The sequence below is a fragment of the Ciona robusta genome, chromosome 1 (genome assembly GCF_009617815.1).
Source record: "Ciona robusta chromosome 1, ASM961781v2".
NCBI lineage: Eukaryota > Metazoa > Chordata > Ascidiacea > Phlebobranchia > Cionidae > Ciona > Ciona robusta.
Window position 1 is genome coordinate 527,981 of NC_143235.1, and position 17,304 is coordinate 545,284.

General features: G+C 35.2%; 5 protein-coding genes across 6 annotated transcripts; 4 read left to right on the forward strand and 1 right to left on the reverse strand.

The window, feature by feature from the left end:
- Nucleotides 1-301: 301 nt before the first annotated feature.
- LOC149741081 (GTP-binding nuclear protein Ran-like) lies at nucleotides 302-3,438 on the reverse strand. The gene is made up of 4 exons (XM_089881380.1): nucleotides 2,382-3,438; nucleotides 1,430-1,611; nucleotides 1,055-1,177; nucleotides 302-763 (listed from the first exon to the last, which is right to left on the reverse strand). The coding sequence occupies exons 1-4, from the start codon at nucleotides 2,443-2,445 to the stop codon at nucleotides 482-484; spliced, it is 651 nt and encodes a 216-aa protein (XP_089737506.1). The 5' UTR covers nucleotides 2,446-3,438; the 3' UTR covers nucleotides 302-481.
- Nucleotides 3,439-5,986: 2,548 nt separating this feature from the next.
- Nucleotides 5,987-7,983, forward strand: LOC149741082 (2-oxoglutarate and iron-dependent oxygenase domain-containing protein 3-like). The gene has a single exon (XM_089881312.1). It carries the CDS (start codon nucleotides 6,331-6,333, stop codon nucleotides 7,228-7,230), a length of 900 nt encoding a protein of 299 aa, XP_089737438.1. The 5' UTR covers nucleotides 5,987-6,330; the 3' UTR covers nucleotides 7,231-7,983.
- Nucleotides 7,984-8,013: 30 nt separating this feature from the next.
- Nucleotides 8,014-9,631, forward strand: LOC149741083 (high mobility group protein 20A-like). Its single transcript, XM_089881326.1, has one exon. The coding sequence runs from the start codon at nucleotides 8,014-8,016 to the stop codon at nucleotides 8,890-8,892; it is 879 nt and encodes a 292-aa protein (XP_089737452.1). The 3' UTR covers nucleotides 8,893-9,631.
- LOC149741084 (mitochondrial S-adenosylmethionine carrier protein-like) lies at nucleotides 8,770-11,174 on the forward strand. Of its 2 annotated transcripts, none has more exons than XM_089881368.1 (2): nucleotides 8,770-8,909; nucleotides 9,700-11,174. In XM_089881368.1, coding segments are annotated over exons 1-2 (825 nt in total). In that variant the 5' UTR covers nucleotides 8,770-8,907; the 3' UTR covers nucleotides 10,523-11,174. The 2 variants fall into 2 exon arrangements, with proteins under 2 accessions (XP_089737494.1, XP_089737487.1); XM_089881361.1 differs by lacking the exon at nucleotides 8,770-8,909 and adding an exon at nucleotides 9,071-9,202.
- Nucleotides 11,175-11,517: 343 nt separating this feature from the next.
- LOC149741085 (ras-related protein Rab-35-like) lies at nucleotides 11,518-17,005 on the forward strand. The gene is made up of 6 exons (XM_089881386.1): nucleotides 11,518-11,671; nucleotides 12,796-12,846; nucleotides 13,876-13,999; nucleotides 14,494-14,618; nucleotides 15,114-15,238; nucleotides 15,772-17,005. Exons 1-6 carry the CDS (start codon nucleotides 11,620-11,622, stop codon nucleotides 15,904-15,906), a joined length of 612 nt encoding a protein of 203 aa, XP_089737512.1. The 5' UTR covers nucleotides 11,518-11,619; the 3' UTR covers nucleotides 15,907-17,005.
- The last annotated feature ends 299 nt before the right edge of the window (nucleotides 17,006-17,304 follow it).

The window sequence follows — 17,304 nt, forward strand, 5'->3', positions numbered from 1 at the left end:
CTCTGAGCTAGAGGTAGGCGCACCCTTTGTTAGCCACGGACCCATTTAAGGGGTCCAGGTGAAGGTATTTCTTTGTTTCTTCTTTTTACCCCGGGGCGAGCTACGCTGTAGTGTAAACCTCGCTTAAAAGAACAAACAAAGAAATATCTATACACCCAGCGTTGTTCAGCACACACATTTCTTTTTGTTCTTTTTACCCTGAGGTGAGATACGCTGTAGTGGTGACTTTGCCTAAAAAAAGTATCGAGCACGAAACCTACATCAAAACAAGGTAAGCCTTGTTATTGTTAAACTGCAAGAATACGAAGCTTATTGTTTTTATTATCCAGGTATGTTCAAGGTTGGGTGGGCGCAACGAAAATAAAAGAGAGCAATGAACTTATAGCTGGTTTTATGGCAGGGATCAAAAGAAATGCAACTAACAATGTGCCACTGGTTGTGGGGACATGAACGAATGAATACGGGTGCGGTTTTTATCTGTTTATAAATCATCATCTTCGTCGGGGAGTGAGCATTGCTGGGCGTTTTGGAGTTCCTCTTCGTATTGTTTCATGAGGTTGTCGTCCAGTTTCACCTCGGGAGGAAGCATTGCTGGCATGGCACAGAACTCAAGGTTAGGGTCGCCCATGAGTTTGCGAGCCATCCACAAGAATGGTTTTTCAAAGTTGTAGTTTGACTTGGCAGAAATATCGTAGTATTGAAGGTTCTTTTTACGATGGAAATTGATGGCTTTTGCCTTAACCTTGCGGTCCTTTATGTCAACCTGAAGGAATGGGTTTTAGTATATAGTTTGTGTGCCACATCTACTAACAGAAAAGCATTTTGAGTGATATTTTTACTTCAACCTGAAGTACTGAGTTTAGTAAAAAACTGAGGTTTCTAAAGTGTTTTATGCACTTTTTATTATAATTTGGGTAAAAGTTATGCCACTATCTAGCAAAACCCCCATAAAAGAAATATTTTTCACCAAAAAGCATAGAAATTAGCAAATTTCAAAATAAAATACATACAAATTTTTAATTGTATAAACAACTGCGTTGCTTGATAACCTGACCTTATTTCCAACCAGGACAATAGGAATATCTTCACACACTCGCACAAGATCTTTATGCCAATTAGGGACGTTCTTGTAGGTAACTCTGGATGTTACATCGAACATAATGATCGCGCATTGACCCTGCGTTTGGAATTAATATTTACAAATTGCTTCAACCCACAGGTTAGCAATGGTCAATGGGTTGTCCAAATTATTAGCCCTAACCCCTGGGGTATATTATGCATGTGTAAAATAGCACTCAGGGCTAATAACTTAGACATGTTTTATGGACATTAAGAAGTTCATTAGCAGTTTGCCCCCAAAAAACATTTTTTAAATCTTTTTTTTTTTGTTAAAGTATTTGTAAAACATTGTTTGAAAAACTGTGAATACCTGTATGTAGTAACCATCACGCAATCCCCCGAATTTTTCTTGACCAGCCGTGTCCCAAACATTGAAACGAATTCGTCCACGTTGAGTTTGAAACACGATGGGGTGAACTTCCACACCAAGTGTGGCCACATATTTCTTCTCGAATTCTCCCGTCAAATGTCGCTTCACGAATGTGGTTTTACCTAGAATGTTAAAAACAGAATATGATTATTTTTATAGCAACAATTTACAGTAAGTTATCTGAAATTGTAGCAATTTACGGTTACCATTTTAACTATATTCTTTTGATTAATGATTACAGTAAAATTTCAACAAAAAGCAACAAATTAAAGAAATCTGGCCATATATAGTTGAAATCTGATAATAATAGTTGTCCTTTAAAAGCCAATTGGTTAGGTGTTGCAAATTGTATTTTATTTTTAAAACTTTAATTCTATCCTTGCTCTATATATTTAACATTATTTCGTGCATAGGTTCACATTAGTAATTAGGAATAAACATCCTATATGTTCTATATGGGTGAAGTTACATAGCAGACAGCATGGGATGTTGGCCAGATTTAGAAACTTTGAATTAATAAGGTAAAGAATTAATATACTTATTGCACATAAAAAAATTCACCCACAAAGTTACATACTAACTTGTAAGCGGGCAAAAGGTGTATAAAAAACATCCATGGTATAATAACTGTCATTGCCCCGCCATGCGAGGATAAATAAGTTACATTCGTGGTAACTCATAAGCGGGCATGAGGTGTATAAAACAGAACACCCGTGTTATAATGACTGTCGCTGCCCCGACATGCGAGAATAAATAAGTTGCATACGTGGTAACTGGTAAGCGGGCACGAGGTGTATGAAACAGAGCACCCGTGTTATATTACCTACTGTCGTTTTTTCGACCATGTGAGAATAAAGCAAGTTACATTCATGCAAATACTAAATGTTCTCACCAACACCCCCATCCCCAACCAAAACCAACTTGACCACAAGATCATCCTGCTGTTGCTGTTGCATTTTTAAATTGATAGTAATTTGAAAATTTTCTACTACTCGCTTTTTGCAGAACCTATTTATATAACAGTTACTGTAAAAGTGTACACCTTAATTTTTAAATAGAAACAAGAGCAAACCTTATATATATATATTTATAGTAAAAAAAACATTTAGTAATTTTAAAACATTGAAAACCAACCCCTTCTTATCCAAGCATGGTAACAAAAGTATGAAATAAAGTACAACAAAAGTTAATTTTGAACACTTTTCATGCACTGGTTTAAGTGCTTGACAGATTCAAAAGTTTCTTCGAAAAATAAATCAAAAGTTTCGACTTCTGTTAGTTTAGAATTAAATGAATCGAGGGATTTTTCAAGTTTTTCTAATTCTGCAAGATGTTGTCTTCGTGCAGAATTTTCAAACTTTAATTCTCTGATTGATTCTTTTGTTTCGGAAGTTTTTTGCTCCAGTTTTGTTGCAGCGTCTACAGAATTTTCGCTATCACAAACCAATTTCTGCTCTGCATAATGTTTTTGTACTGCACACATAGGCAGCAGGGTACCACGTGGTATGTTAAAGATATATTGCTTGCAGTATTTGTGAAATATGTCAGAATTAAGTTCTAAAGAGCGGTAGAAACGTTGTATAAACTGTTGTAGACAGTTATTTATCTCATCTTGGGTGTAAACCCCTGGAAAACAGTTCTCCAAAGAATTGATCGTTTCTGGGATCAGGTCAGAAAAGTTTTTAATACACTGATTGAAAATAACATCAGAACAATCTTCTGCGTTTGTCCCGAAATATTGCAAAGTAAAATTGTTTTCTTGCGCTTGAAGATTCAATTTATCGACATCGTTAGCGTCCATTTCTTTCTCTTGACAAAATATTGTTAAAGAATCGTGACTTACAGAAACGTTAACGAATTACTATACGAAAAATTCGCTGAAAAACTACCTTCTCGTTTTAGACTACGCCAATTAATTGTAGTAATATCTGTCACACAAAAGACATAATATTAACACTTGTATAATCGCCTATTTGAAGAATGTCCGCAAATAAGTTGCTTAACATTACGAGTAATTTTCCATGACAGAGCAAACACCTCGTTTTGTACAGCCAGAATACGAAACTGGTCCAAGCGTGGTCGAACCGCTTTTTTCCACAAAGGGCAAAGCAGTTCCAAGGCGCTAGAGTGCAGTATTTTAAACATGATTTTTTTTACTTCAAAACTAATTTGTTAGTTTCAAATATGCATAGGCATTAAATTGGACATATTTTTGGTTATTATAGTCCAATGGAATTTACAAAATTAACGAATATCAAGTTAACTTGTACTTAGAAAGTAGAGATTGCGCAATAACTGTGTTTTTCAATTTCCCGCCAATTTTGAGCGAAAATAGAAAAAAGCAAAAAATGTCGTATTTATAGTTCTTTATTTAGGTAAAAATAAACATGTAAGTTTAAATAATACATGTTTTAAATTTATTCGTTTTAAATGTAAACTCCTTACATTTGTGAGCAAATATACTAGTATCACCGCAAATGCGAAAACGTTGCTAGTAAAGAATTCTACTCATATACGTTATCCGCTAACCACTAACCCACAACCACTGACCCCCTATAACCCCTAACCATAGTTGATGAGAATGCCCTAACTACTAACCTCTAACACTTTCCACCAGTCTGATCTATAACGTACCGGAGGATTCTTTACTAGCGCCGCGAAAACTGAGTAAATTTGATCTTGTTTCAAAAAATAGACGACGAGTTTAACGGCAACCGATAAATTTCATGTAGTTTTTCTAATTACGTAAAAAAGTTTAAACATGTGCTACGTCTGAGCTGTATGAAAGAGGCAGTTTTACAATAATTTTGTTTTAATCAAATTACTACGCAATATTGCTATGACGTATGTGTGACGTCACTTTTAAAAACAAAATAATTACATATATATATATACCAGACTGGAAAATATGTCGTGCGCGGAGGATTTATCCTCCGCGCAGAATTTTCAAAATTGGTTAAAAATCCGCGCAATTTTCGCGGTATTACTAGCAATCCGCACAAAAAATATCAATCCGCGCAAAAATATAATAAAGCGCGTAAAAATCGCTGCAAGACTTGATAACTTTTCCTGTTTGTAAATGCGCTTGGATAGAAACTAAACTAAACGGCTGAGGTTGAGAACTAGCTGCCTTTTTCTTACATTCTCTCACGATTATGACGTATGTCTTTGTGTGTTTATGACTCTATCAGCCAACGTGCGTATGCCCACAGAAATAAAAAAGAATAGAACGCGCATCTCCAATGTCGGTAAAGGAGAGAGGTAATACATTCTCTTTCTTTCGCGAGTCGTTCCCGCTTACTATTGTAGTCAATAAAATCCAGGGCGCTTTATGTAGTTTTTCTTTGTTTTTTTGAAAAATAACTAATACAAGTATATATATATGTTTCTAAAAAAAAACGTTTGTTTGGACGTTTTAAAAAAAAATTAAATGTTTAAATTTCTTAAACAGGAGCTAAACTGTAAGCGTTAACCTACCGAATAACTAAATTGACCTAAAAAACTGGAATAGTTGTACCACTTAGCACTTACATATTAAAGGCTTGTGAATGTTAAACGAAAAACGCACCTGATTTTTCGGCGGGAGTTCGTAGTACAAACTTGGCACTGCATTTCCCAAAGTTGCGTATAAAATAAATGTAGTTTGCCAATTAAACAGAATAAGGCTGTAATAAACCACCTAAATATGTTCACTGTTGTAGTGCTGTATATTTACAATGTTTTTCTGAGCCAAGCAGCATGTTTATTACGAAATAGTGGGGATTCACACGTGGATTCATTGCATCGTAATAGCGATTGTTTGACCTGGCAATTAATTACGACATAATAGCAACTCACACGTTCATTATTTGCGTAATAATAGCAAATGTCCCCTTGATTATTTAGTCTGCAGGTGCTTAAAACAGGTTGGATATTTGCCTTTTCACGATGCGCCTAAGTAGAAATCGATTTGAAAAAATACTTTGTACATGCTTAAAGCAACGCTTGTATTAAAAAAAGCTGGGAACTATTGTAATAAGGAAATAAGGAATACAGCATGAAATGACACGCTTCACTAACTTATGTGAATTAAAATAATGCTTATGACAATCCCTAAAAAATATTTGCGATCGTTTAGGTGGAACTTAAATTGGTGCTCGTGTACCACATGGGAGACCTTTGCGTACCACAGTTCGAGAACCACTGGTTTTTAAGCATAATTATATCTCCTTCAGTATATTCCCCAGTTGGCCGACTGGTCACAAACACACGAAGACGTACGCAGGGATGCACAATATTCTAGGATATCTTAAAATACTTTATTTCGAATTTTTTGTATTTATAACAAAAAACGGCCAAGCCGAAACGTATAGCAACCTTTGAAAAGACGCTGCAAAACGTTTTCTCTCGAAAGTCCCACAAACACAAGAATCTTTTTTTTCAAAATTATTAAATTTAAAAAAAATGTTAGTTTTGTTGAAGAGATGATGTATGATAGCGTTATTAAACAAAATAGCGAACGTATGAAAGCGTAACACTGTTACAGTAATGTGCATCACTAGACGTACGTCATAATCGTTGCGCAAGAGAACGTAAGAAAAAGGTTGTCAAGTCCTTTAACCTCAGCCGTTTAGTTTATACTGTATTTGTTTGGTTCGCTACTTTACTTGTAAATTAGGAGGTTAACAATTAAGTTTCAAGAATCAGACGATCCGCGCAAAAAAATCGCTCGTCCGCGCAAAATCCGCGCAATTTCGATCTCCAAAAAAAAATCCTCCGCGCAGTTTGCAAACTTTCCAATCTGGTATATATATATTTTACATTTAATGTTATTCTTAATTTAGAATTTAATAACTAGTAAAATGAAAAAAAAATCGTTGTCTGCAAAAAATAAAGTTTCTGAAAAGGCATCAGAAGACACCAAATATGGGTATGTTTGGAAAATGTTATTTGGCATATTTTTGAGTTGGGTTGGTTTTTACTTTGGCAACAGCTTTCGAAACACTGTATTTGCACCAAGTAACATAGAAATACAATCCAAATGCCAAAATGTGACTTGTTCTAGTGATTATAAAAACTACCCAATTTTTGATGGATGCACGCCTAAAACAAACTGTCGAAGGTGTGTAAAAGATGGGCTGGTGTCACAAGAAGAAATTGTTTCTTTGATGCGTTTGCTCCAAAACGGAATGAAACATGGGGGCTCAAGTGGCGGCGCATCAATTCTTGATTTACACACTGGAGCCTTGTCTAAAGGGCAGCAGTTTATCAACATTTACAAAAGTTTAGAGTCAACTGAATTGAGCGAAACCTTCCCAAATTCTGATATGCAGGTTTATCGCAAAGTGAAGAATAAAATTCTCGCTGCAATCGCAAATGAATTCGGTTTAGACCCGAAAAAGCTGCATTTAACCAACCCCACTTTTTTCTCAAGAATGACAACAACACCAGCTAAAACACAGCATGATGAATATTGGCATTCCCATATTGATAAAATACAATATGGCTCATTTGACTACACTTCATTACTCTATCTAGCAGACTATGGAAGTGATTTTAAAGGCGGGCAGTTTGTTTTTGATAAAACTACAAACAACAATGAAGAAGTGGTAATTGAGCCAAGAAATGGGCGCGTATCTTTTTTTACATCGGGCTCAGAAAATCCCCATCATGTCCAGAAGGTTGTAGAAGGCGTGCGGTATGCTGTGACCATTTCGTTTACTTGTGATCCTAGTAAGGCCATCACAGATCCATTAGTTTAGCTGAAGTAGCTTTAATCAATGTATAACTTATATACATTGCTTTAACATTTAGAGTGGTATAGTGTTAATTGGTTGCAGGATATTTAATTGCGGTGTACTTGACTAGTCTGCAGAGTATGGCAGTTCCTGATGGGATCTGGCCCGTGCAAGACGGTTATTTTTCGCAGGCGCGCGTGTTATCATCAAAAACCTGCATGCAAAGCACGTAGATTCCCAAGCCACGTTATAAAAATCCTACTTAAACACGTTTTTTTTTGCGTTGTATAATTAATTGGCGTGGTGGGACAAATTATGTCGTGCATAACCAAAAGTGTGTAAACAAAATCGCTCGTGCATCTGCCATACTCTGCAGACTGGACCGTCTTTAGGTCTTTACTATAACTTTTAGAGAGTGTTACTGTCACTAGTCATATTCTGTTCATATAAAGTTAGTTAAAAGTGAAACAACCTGCAATATATATAGCCATGCTTTGCCTCATTAGTTATTCTATTTCGTACAGTAAAACATTCAACATAGAAAAAAAGTGTTTAAATACATTTATATCCAATATTCTTATGACGTGTGTGATTAGATTGTAAAAGTTAATAATTTGTGTAAAAATTATGATTCTGTGTGATCATGTTTTGTAGTTGGGGTTCATGTCATATGTAGTTTAGTTTAATATGTTTCAATAAGCATTATGCGGTTCCTGTTTAATAGTGGTATACACTGCTGTTAGAACGAATTTTTTTTTAACTTTTAATTTTTTAAGAGTTTAGGCGTTAGGGCATTAGTTTTGTGTAATGCTGAGAGCTTCACCGAGTATGGAGAAAGAAGACGCTGGAGAAAGCACAGCGAGAAAACGAGGCTGGCCTAAGGGTAAGAAGCGTAAGAAGTTTGTAAAAGATGAAAATGCACCAAAGAAACCACTTTCTGGGTACGTTCGGTTTATGAATAGTCGAAGAGATCAGGTCCTGCAGGAAAATCGGAGCCTCAGTTTTGCGGATATTACTAAGTTGCTTGGAGAAGAGTGGACTAACATGTCACTAAGCGAAAAGAGCATTTATCTGGATATTGCTGAGAAAGAAAAAGAGAAATATTGGAAAGAAGTGGAGGCGTATCAACGCACTGACGCTTATAAGGTGTTTGTTAAGAAAGTTAATGAAGAAAAACAAGCCCAAAAACAAGCTGCTTCTAACAGTAGCTCAAAAGCGCTAAGTGAAACAGAAAAACCGAAAGTAAATAATGTTTCTTCTTCAATTCCGATATTTACGAATGAGTTTCTCGAGCATAATAAAGCGAAAGAGACAGAGTTACACCAACTGAATAAAAACAATACCGAACTGGAGCAGCAGAATGCTATTCTTGAAACGCATGCCACAAACTTGCGCAATGCCATTACTAAACTGGACGACGAAACTAAATCGCTGTCAAACAAAAACGAAGACGTACAAGAAAATCTAAATAAACTTAGAAAACATTTGGTCAACACTTTTTCCACAGGGGTACCGGCAACACTAGGCACACCTAATATGGAGAATATTGACGACTACATAAGTGATGTATGCGGATTCCTGCAACGTAGTTTGTATAACGACAATGAGACCGCTGCCAGTATTCACAAAGTTATGTCAAACTTGGATCCGGGGATATTGGAATTAATCTCAACTGTTTCTAAATAATCGATTGAATCATAAATGTTAGTATGCTGTTGTTGTATTATCTAGTGTTGTGGGGTAAGATGGGATACCGTTACCACCTAAATGCTATACTTGCTAATGGTGTTTTACTGTTTTAAAGAATTAACAACGATGTTTTAGAGTCGTGAGGATGCGGTTTTTTGTCATGTGATTAATTTTTGTTTACTACCAGTACCAAATGTGAAAAAAGAAAATGAAAGAATGTCCCATCTTACCCTACTCTAATATAAAACTTGGTCTCCGAGACCACATTGGAAAATGTTTCAATCATCCTGACTTGGACTGGAAAAATGTATGTTGTATTTTTGTTGTTCTTTTACTTCTTTATTCATTCATTCATATTTGTCGTGAACGATTGCTTTGTGCAACAGCAATTTAATGTATAGTAGGGTGGGGGGAGATGGGAAACCGTCAGCACATAATATAAAACTATCCTGATCCTGTTTTAAACAATTAACAACGATTTATGGGAGTCCTGATGATACTTTGTTTACTGCCAAATAGGACGAGATAATATATTGAATGGGCGTCCCATCTTCCCCCACCCTACTGTAAATGTGACTGCACCTTTTACATGCTGCTTTACACCCACTATTTGTTGTAAGTCTGAAGGTCTTGTACAATTATTAATGTCTTGCTCAAACATGAGCTGTTTGGACTATGCCCTGCACCAGCTATTAACTTAATATGTAACTCCGAATGACAAAGTGCATCCTTTCAGGAGCTTGGCATATGATTAGTTATGTATCATAGTAATATGTTTATCTAACTGTATTTGTGTTTGTAAAGGCAAGTTGGAATGGTAAACGAATGGATGACCGCGCTGGCCAGCGGAGCTGTAGCTGGATTTTGCGTCGACGTCACCTTATTCCCCGTCGACACAGTAAAAACTCGGTTACAGAGTTCACAAGGATTTATAAAAGCTGGCGGTTTTAAACGAATTTACTCCGGTATTGGACCAGCGGCTCTAGGCTCCGCTCCAGGGGCCGCGGTGTTTTTCACGGCGTATGATACGACTCGTAATTTACTGAAGAAACCAGATGGCTCTTTTGGTCATAACTTGGCAGTTGACATGACCGCTGCTTCAGTTGGCGAGGTCGTTGCGTGTTTGATCCGTGTACCGGTTGAAGTTATCAAACAACGAAGTCAGGTGACGAAAAATGCGAACAGTTTTCGTATCTTTCTATCCTGTATTAGAACAGAGGGAGTACGCGGTATGTATCGTGGTTACCGAAGTACTGTTGTGAGAGAAATACCGTTTTCACTGATACAATTTCCACTGTGGGAGTTTCTAAAAGTAACAGTCGCGAAGTATCGGGGAAAAGAATCCCCCGACGCGATCGAAAGCGCAGTTTGTGGATTCTTTTCCGGTGGAATTGCAGCTGCAGTGACTACGCCATTGGACGTGGCGAAAACGCGAATTATTCTGGCCCAAACAAATGATTCTGCCGCCGCCGGAAATATTTTACCCGTCCTAAGAGAAGTGTGGTCGACGGGGGGCGCCCGTGCACTATTTGCTGGTGTTCTGCCCCGAGTTGTGTGGATATCAGTCGGCGGTTTCGTATTTTTAGGGATGTATGACACAACTAAGTCATTGTTAAATGGGCTATGAGCCTATGTTTGTTTAATTTATTTAGGAAAGTGTTGCAATTTCATTATGATAACTTTACACTGCTTTATACCTTAATTGCTGCCTTGTGTGTATTGCCATTTCACTGCAAAATATATAATCCCACGAGGATTAAAAATATACAAAAACGACTGTCATGCACTTTTATGACTTGTCACATTCATTCAAGCTTGTCTCTGAAGTTTATTTAGTAATGTGGGGGAAAGATGGGACACATCCTGATCGTGTTTTAAACAATAAACAACGGTCTATAGGAGTCGTGAGGATACGGTTTTATAATTCTTTGTTTACTACCAAATGGGACGAAAAATAGAATTTGTCCGGCGCCGTGGTATAGTGGTTAGCGCGCCTGCCTGTAACCCAGACGTAATGGGTTCAAGGCTTGACGCTGCTACCATTGTTGACGTATGTGTCCTTGGGCAAGACACTTAACGGCTATTGCTCCAACCCAGTGTTCACTAATGGGTTGTCTAAATTATCAGCCATACATAAAAAAAATCACCTACAAAGTAACATACATGGTAACTCGTAAGCTGGCACAAGGTGTTAAACCCGTGTGAAAACGACTGTCGTTTTCCGGCCACGCGAGGATAAAGTAAGTTACATTCATTAATAAAAATGTGTCCCATCTTGCTCACCCTGTGGGGTAAGACGGGAATTTGAAATAAATATAGAAATTTAGAAACGGGGAGTAAATTGTTTGGAGTTCACGCATCGCCGCATTTGTCAGTACAGGGCAAGGCTCGAAAAAATTTGTCATAATAATGGACACGAATGACTCAGTTTTTGGGTTGCGATAGATTTATGTACCAAACATTTTAATATTTATGCAGTTTTATACTAAGTTAGGTCAATAGCAGCGTTTTTACACAGTTTTAATCGTAACGGTCTAATCTTTTACGCGTAAATCGGAATTTCATTATGAATTCTGTTGTTATAATCGTTTTCTGCAGATAGTTTAACAATGTAATAGCATCTAGTTTTAATAGTTTTATGTAGATTTAATATCACTTGTGTGCACACAGGTTCTAAGGTATAACAAGAAATAGTAGCGCCGTAGCAGTTGTTATTTGGCTGAAATGGCCAGAGAGTATGACCATCTATTCAAGCTGCTCATAATTGGGGACAGTGGTAGGTTCTTTATCATTGTTTATATGCTTACCTATGTGCTTTATATATGTACATTTTACATTGTTATATATGTAGGTTTGTATCTGTTATTTATAATAACATTTTCCACTTATGTTCAATACAATATGTTTTGATAACAATTTTGACACTATAGTTAAGAATTGTAACAGATTAGACTTGTGGAAAGTTTGGTGCTAGTGAAGAGTCTTCCCCCCACCTTATTTGCTAACCACTAACCCCTATAACCACTAACTACTAACCCATATAACCACTAACCCTCTAACCTAGGGGTTGGTGGTGAGCAAATAAGGGGGGGGGGGATTCTTCACTAGCACCGAAAGTTTAAGGGGTTGGTAGTTAGGGGTTATATGGGTTAAAAGTTATATGTGTTAGGGGCTATTATGTTTTTTTGGCGCTTATCGCTTTAAGTGGTGTGTATGGTTAAATATTATTCACGATAAAATGTGCCGGATGGTTATTTTCGTGTGCAAAATCCTTGTGCAAAGTACATACAATTTCAAGCTCTGTTTAGAAATCATCCCTATTTAATTATACATGTTAACTCCTAAACTTTCTTGAATGTATCAAACAGAACATAGCTCTGTTTGTTGTGAAAAGGCCTTTAGTGATAAACATATTAGGACTGTGTCTTGGTAATAGTATGCGAAGGTTGTTGTGTTGAGTATGAATGTAGTACCTTAGAATTACGTGGTATATATTGTGCGCTTTGTGTATTTAACGTTGTGTGCGTTTGGAGATGCAGTCCAATAAAGCCTATATTATTGAAGTTTGTAATTAGGTTACGACAATGAAGTTATTTGCAATATTTTTAAGTGCCTTGCTGCTTTACCGCACATGGATAAACAAGTGACATTTGATTGAATTATAACTATATTTAGAACATTAAACGTTTCAAATTATGTTACACTATTACCAGAGTTGTAAATTGTTATTATATTTCCAATGCGTGTGTGTTTTATTTTTATAGGCTACCTTTCAAATAATATTTATTTATTGAGTACTACCAGAGTTTTAAGTTTGAAATTATTATACAAACTTTTCATAATGAAATAACCTGATTCTATATTCTTATATTTTTATTCTAATTTAACTTTGAATTGCAGGAGTCGGCAAAAGTAGTTTGCTTCTAAGATTTGCTGACAATACGTTTTCCGGTGAGTAGCTTGTTACAAGTATAGTGATTATCATAAAAGTGGTTCATTACAATTACCCATGAGTCACACTAACACGTACACTACAATTATATAAAGGTTGCTGTGTGACCACAACTCAGACAAATTCAACGGTTTGTTTATAATATTCCGCGAATCTGACCCTGATCTGGTGTTAATACAGTTAAATAATTCTTGTGTAAAGAAATACAGCATTTGCTTTTATTTAAATAACGACTGATAATGTCATTTTAGGCGAATTATATATTTTATTATACAATTTGTTGGACTTGATTTTTGTCTGTTAAGTTTTCGTAGCACCATAACGTTAATTCAGTGCTTCTTAACCTTGCTACACCCACTTTTAAAGCATGAACTAATTCCCACACATCCTTCTAGAATGGCCTAAAAAAAAAATAATAATTATATTTTTTAAATAAGTATAATAATAATAAATATTTTTTTTAACTAATAAATACTAATAACACATAAACACAATATTAGTATCAGCAGTACCCCCGCACCCACCAGGAAAACGTCTCCCACCCCTTGTTAAGAAAACCTGTGTTAAATAATGGTAGTAGATATTTAAATGGTTTGTTAACTTTGCAAACTTTTGTTTATAAACAATTTAAAAAACTCCCTCTTACTAAGCTGGCTTATCCATTGTTATGTTATGCTTATCGCTTGACAAAAAGTTCCACTTGACTAAAGTTGCATTGGGCAGTTAGTTTTTAACCTAAATGGATCCATAATAAAAACTATTGTAAATTTCAGCAAAATAAGACCAAATTTATTTTTTAAAGTAAGAAATTAGCCGAATTATCTGAGGGGGTTTTCTAACACCAAACACCGTCCTTAAGATGCACCACTGTTATAACTTTTACCATAATCTTACATTTTTAAAAAATTTTACATTTTTTAAAATTTTACATTTTTTAAAAATCTAACATTTTTTGAAAATCTAACATTTTTTAAAAATTTTACATTTTTTGAAAATCTTCCATTTTTTAAAAAATCTTCATTTAACAGGAAGTTACATAACAACCATTGGTGTGGACTTCAAAATACGAACAATCGAAATTGGCGGCGAGAAAGTAAAGCTACAAATCTGGGACACGGCGGGTCAGGAGAGGTTCCGTACAATAACCTCAACGTAAGTTTAAGTTCAATAAAAATGTGCAAATATTAGTCGCACCTTTGTTCTCGTTGTTTATTACCATTTAAAAGACGGTTGCTTGTTTGTGTTCTGGATAGAGACATGTAAAATGCACTATAGAAGTGATGGTCTGGATAACAATTGTATTCCAAGAAGAGAATAAAGCAGAGCATTTTCTTTACCAAAAAATGTATTGCATTTTTCATGCTATTTACTGTGCACCTTAATTGACAATAAAAAAGTCTGCTGAATTTGTATGACCAGCCGTAGTATTTTAAACACTCTAAAGTGGCTCATCTGGTGTAAAAACATAGTGTTTGTTGTTTATTTCCTCACAAAGCCTTGCTTGTGGAGGACGAAACATCGGAAATACACTAAGTTTTTATACCAAATGAGCCGCTAAAACCCCCTTTTTTATTTTCTGACTTTCCCTACTAAATACTAACATTTGTTTTTGTTGTACTTTTACCAAATATTGCAATTGTTTGCAGTTACTACAGAGGCACGCATGGTGTGATAGTGGTGTATGACGTACAAAGTGCTGAGTCTTTTGTCAACGTTAAACGATGGTTGCATGAAATTGAACAAAACTGCGACAGTGTAAACAGGATTCTTGGTATGTTTAACATTATAAATGGTAACTGAACAACTAAATTCTGTAGATCTTACAGTTGTACAGTTGTACTTGTGTTAAACGCAGTAAAAAGACCAATTTACTTTCAGTATTGTGTGTGCTATAAATTATCAATCTATCTGTATTTTTTTACAACAAAGCAAAGCTATTTCTTACTTACCAAGCAAATATATATGTTGTTTTACAACCGAACAGAAACACCTTGTTCTGTTACTTCTGCTACCAGGCATAACGTAAATAATCTTATAGCGACTTACCTGGTATAAAACTTAATGTATTTCCGATGTTTCGTCTGCCATTCGGCCAGACTTTAACCAGACAGATGAGCCGCTAAAAGATTTTTTTACAAAAACCTTGAATATATTTCCATACCTTAAGTTATTTTCCAAGTGCTCGTTCACTAATAATAGAAGTAATTCCCCTGGGAAGATATAGATTATAACAAGTGGCTTGTTGTGTATTGGGTTTGCTTTACAGTTGGAAATAAAGACGACTGCGCGGAAAAGAAAGTCGTCGAAACTGCGGATGCTAAAAAGTTTTCCGATCAAATAAATATTACTTTGTTTGAAACAAGTGCCAAAGAAAATAAGAATATTGAAGAGGTAAAGCTAATATACTTCAAACTTTGCATGGCCTGTTACTGCCCCTTGTATTTATGCCTTTTAAAAATAAACTAATATTGTAAATAAACTAATAAAACTTGTTAAAATGCAACAATTCTGCATCAAATATTGCTTTTATTTCATGCTTACTGAAAGTGGATTAATAGTGTTTCATTAAACTGGAAAGCATCTTATTACAATTTTCTGTAGAACATTTTAAATTTTAAAACTTTTTTATCTGCATGCATTTGTGTTTTTAATTTAATATATAACAATCACACCATGGATATTGGGGAAATGGACAATTTTTAAAATAAATTTCACTTCTTGTTCCAGCAGCATCAGACTAGTTAAAATGCTCTGGATATTTCAGTTTTTGTTTGAAAAATATTTATTTAGATTTTTTTTAAAATAAGGAGTTGGCAGATTTTTAAAAAATTCTCCAATTTTAGATTTATTAAAGTGAAAATGCAATAAAGAGATTCCTGGGGTGACGGACAAACTATTAATATTAACATTCCTCTACATTCCAGATGTTCACTGAGATTACAAGACAAGTCCTACGTACGAAGCAAAACTCTCAAAACCAGTCCGGAGCCGGCCAGCCCGACGGACTCAAACTCCGAGATAAAAGAAATAAACCAAAGAAGTCGAGCGGATGTTGTTGATACGATGACTTTACGTCTTCTCGGATCTTCCGTCTTCCCTAACTCAGCGATAACTCTTCGGAAGACGCTTAAAATGAGCAGCAAGCTCAGTTAAACTTGTATTAAATCGTGAACAATATGATTTGTTCTTATTTTTCATCATTTCATTTAACATTATAAAAACACAAGTTACGTGATTTGTACCTAAACTCATATTTATATATAGTAGGGTGGGGAAAGATGGGACACTTTATCATTCTCTTTACTTGCCAATTTGATAGTAAACAAAGAAAATTCAATGAAATATAAAACCGTATCCTCACGACTCCTATAGACCGTTGTTAATTGTTCAAAACACGATCAGGATATTTGGATATTATGTGCTAAAGGTGTCCCGTCTTCCCCCACTCTACTACAATTATATTTATACATTGGTCAGATTTTCCTATCCCTACGTTCAGATCTGTCTCTATTGCAAAGTAGTTAGCTAGGATTAATTTCATGCTTGCTACTTGGATTCTGCACGAATTAAAAATAGTTTAAAAACCGTTAAAAACCCATTGGTGCCTGTACTTTATTACAGACAGCAGTTTTTGCTCAGATTTCCCAAAAAAACAAAGTGCTTCATATTCGTGCTTAGTCCTAACAATTATAACGACAATTGAATTTTGATTCCCGACTTAAAAGTTTCATATTAATCAGTGTTTCACAATCGAAAATGAATACGTAGCCACCGCATTTACAAAGTTCTAATGTTCCCACATTGGACATCACTGCAAAAGTTTATGATAAAAATGAGAACAAAAATAACACTAAATATTTTAACTTAACATTCCTATAGCCATATATTTATCAAAATAGTCGTAAATTAAACTAAACATGAGTTTGTGTCATTTTTCCAAAAGTTTTTTTTTTGGACAAAAATTCTGCCAATTTCTTTATCCAGTCTGTCATTTTCAATCTAAACCATAATCTAAATATATTTCATGTGATCAAATTTACATTATAGGTGACTACTAATGTCATTTTCATTCATTCACTTAAATTTTGCAGTCACTATATTTTGTACTTGCATGGTGTAGTGCTAAGTTGCCATAAGAATAAATACTATTTACTGCAAGTGATGCATCTATAAAAACAGTTCTAATTCTTTTGAAAAATTTATCTTGTATGTTTTAACTAGTGCTTCTCAACCCTTTGGAAACAACTAAAAATAAGTTCGCTATTTAGTTAGGTTCTCTACTAGAGTTGTTCAAAAAATACAGTTTATTGTCATTACAAAGTTAATTCAATGTTTTGTATGTTGCCAAAAATTTTATATAAAACGTAGTTTTAGAAATTCGGTCCCAAATTTTTGCTCGTTTCGCCAACTATGAGCTAAATTCTCCATGTTTATATTCTAAACTACATTATATAAAT

What these genes read in the sequence shown, in the direction of transcription:
- LOC149741082 (XM_089881312.1), top strand. Translation starts at nt 6,331, where the DNA reads ATGAAAAAAAAATCGTTGTCTGCAAAAAATAAAGTTTCTGAAAAGGCA.
- LOC149741085 (XM_089881386.1), top strand. Translation starts at nt 11,620, where the DNA reads ATGGCCAGAGAGTATGACCATCTATTCAAGCTGCTCATAATTGGGGAC. An exon ending in TTCCGTACAATAACCTCAAC is followed by an intron (nt 14,000 to 14,493) that starts GTAAGTTTAAGT and finishes AATTGTTTGCAG; the next exon opens with TTACTACAGAGGCACGCATG. An exon ending in AAAATAAGAATATTGAAGAG is followed by an intron (nt 15,239 to 15,771) that starts GTAAAGCTAATA and finishes TCTACATTCCAG; the next exon opens with ATGTTCACTGAGATTACAAG.
- LOC149741083 (XM_089881326.1), top strand. Translation starts at nt 8,014, where the DNA reads ATGCTGAGAGCTTCACCGAGTATGGAGAAAGAAGACGCTGGAGAAAGC.
- LOC149741081 (XM_089881380.1), bottom strand. Translation starts at nt 2,445, where the DNA reads ATGCAACAGCAACAGCAGGATGATCTTGTGGTCAAGTTGGTTTTGGTT. An exon ending in GTGATGGTTACTACATACAG is followed by an intron (nt 1,178 to 1,429) that starts GTATTCACAGTT and finishes TTCCAAACGCAG; the next exon opens with GGTCAATGCGCGATCATTAT. An exon ending in TTGTCCTGGTTGGAAATAAG is followed by an intron (nt 764 to 1,054) that starts GTCAGGTTATCA and finishes CCATTCCTTCAG; the next exon opens with GTTGACATAAAGGACCGCAA.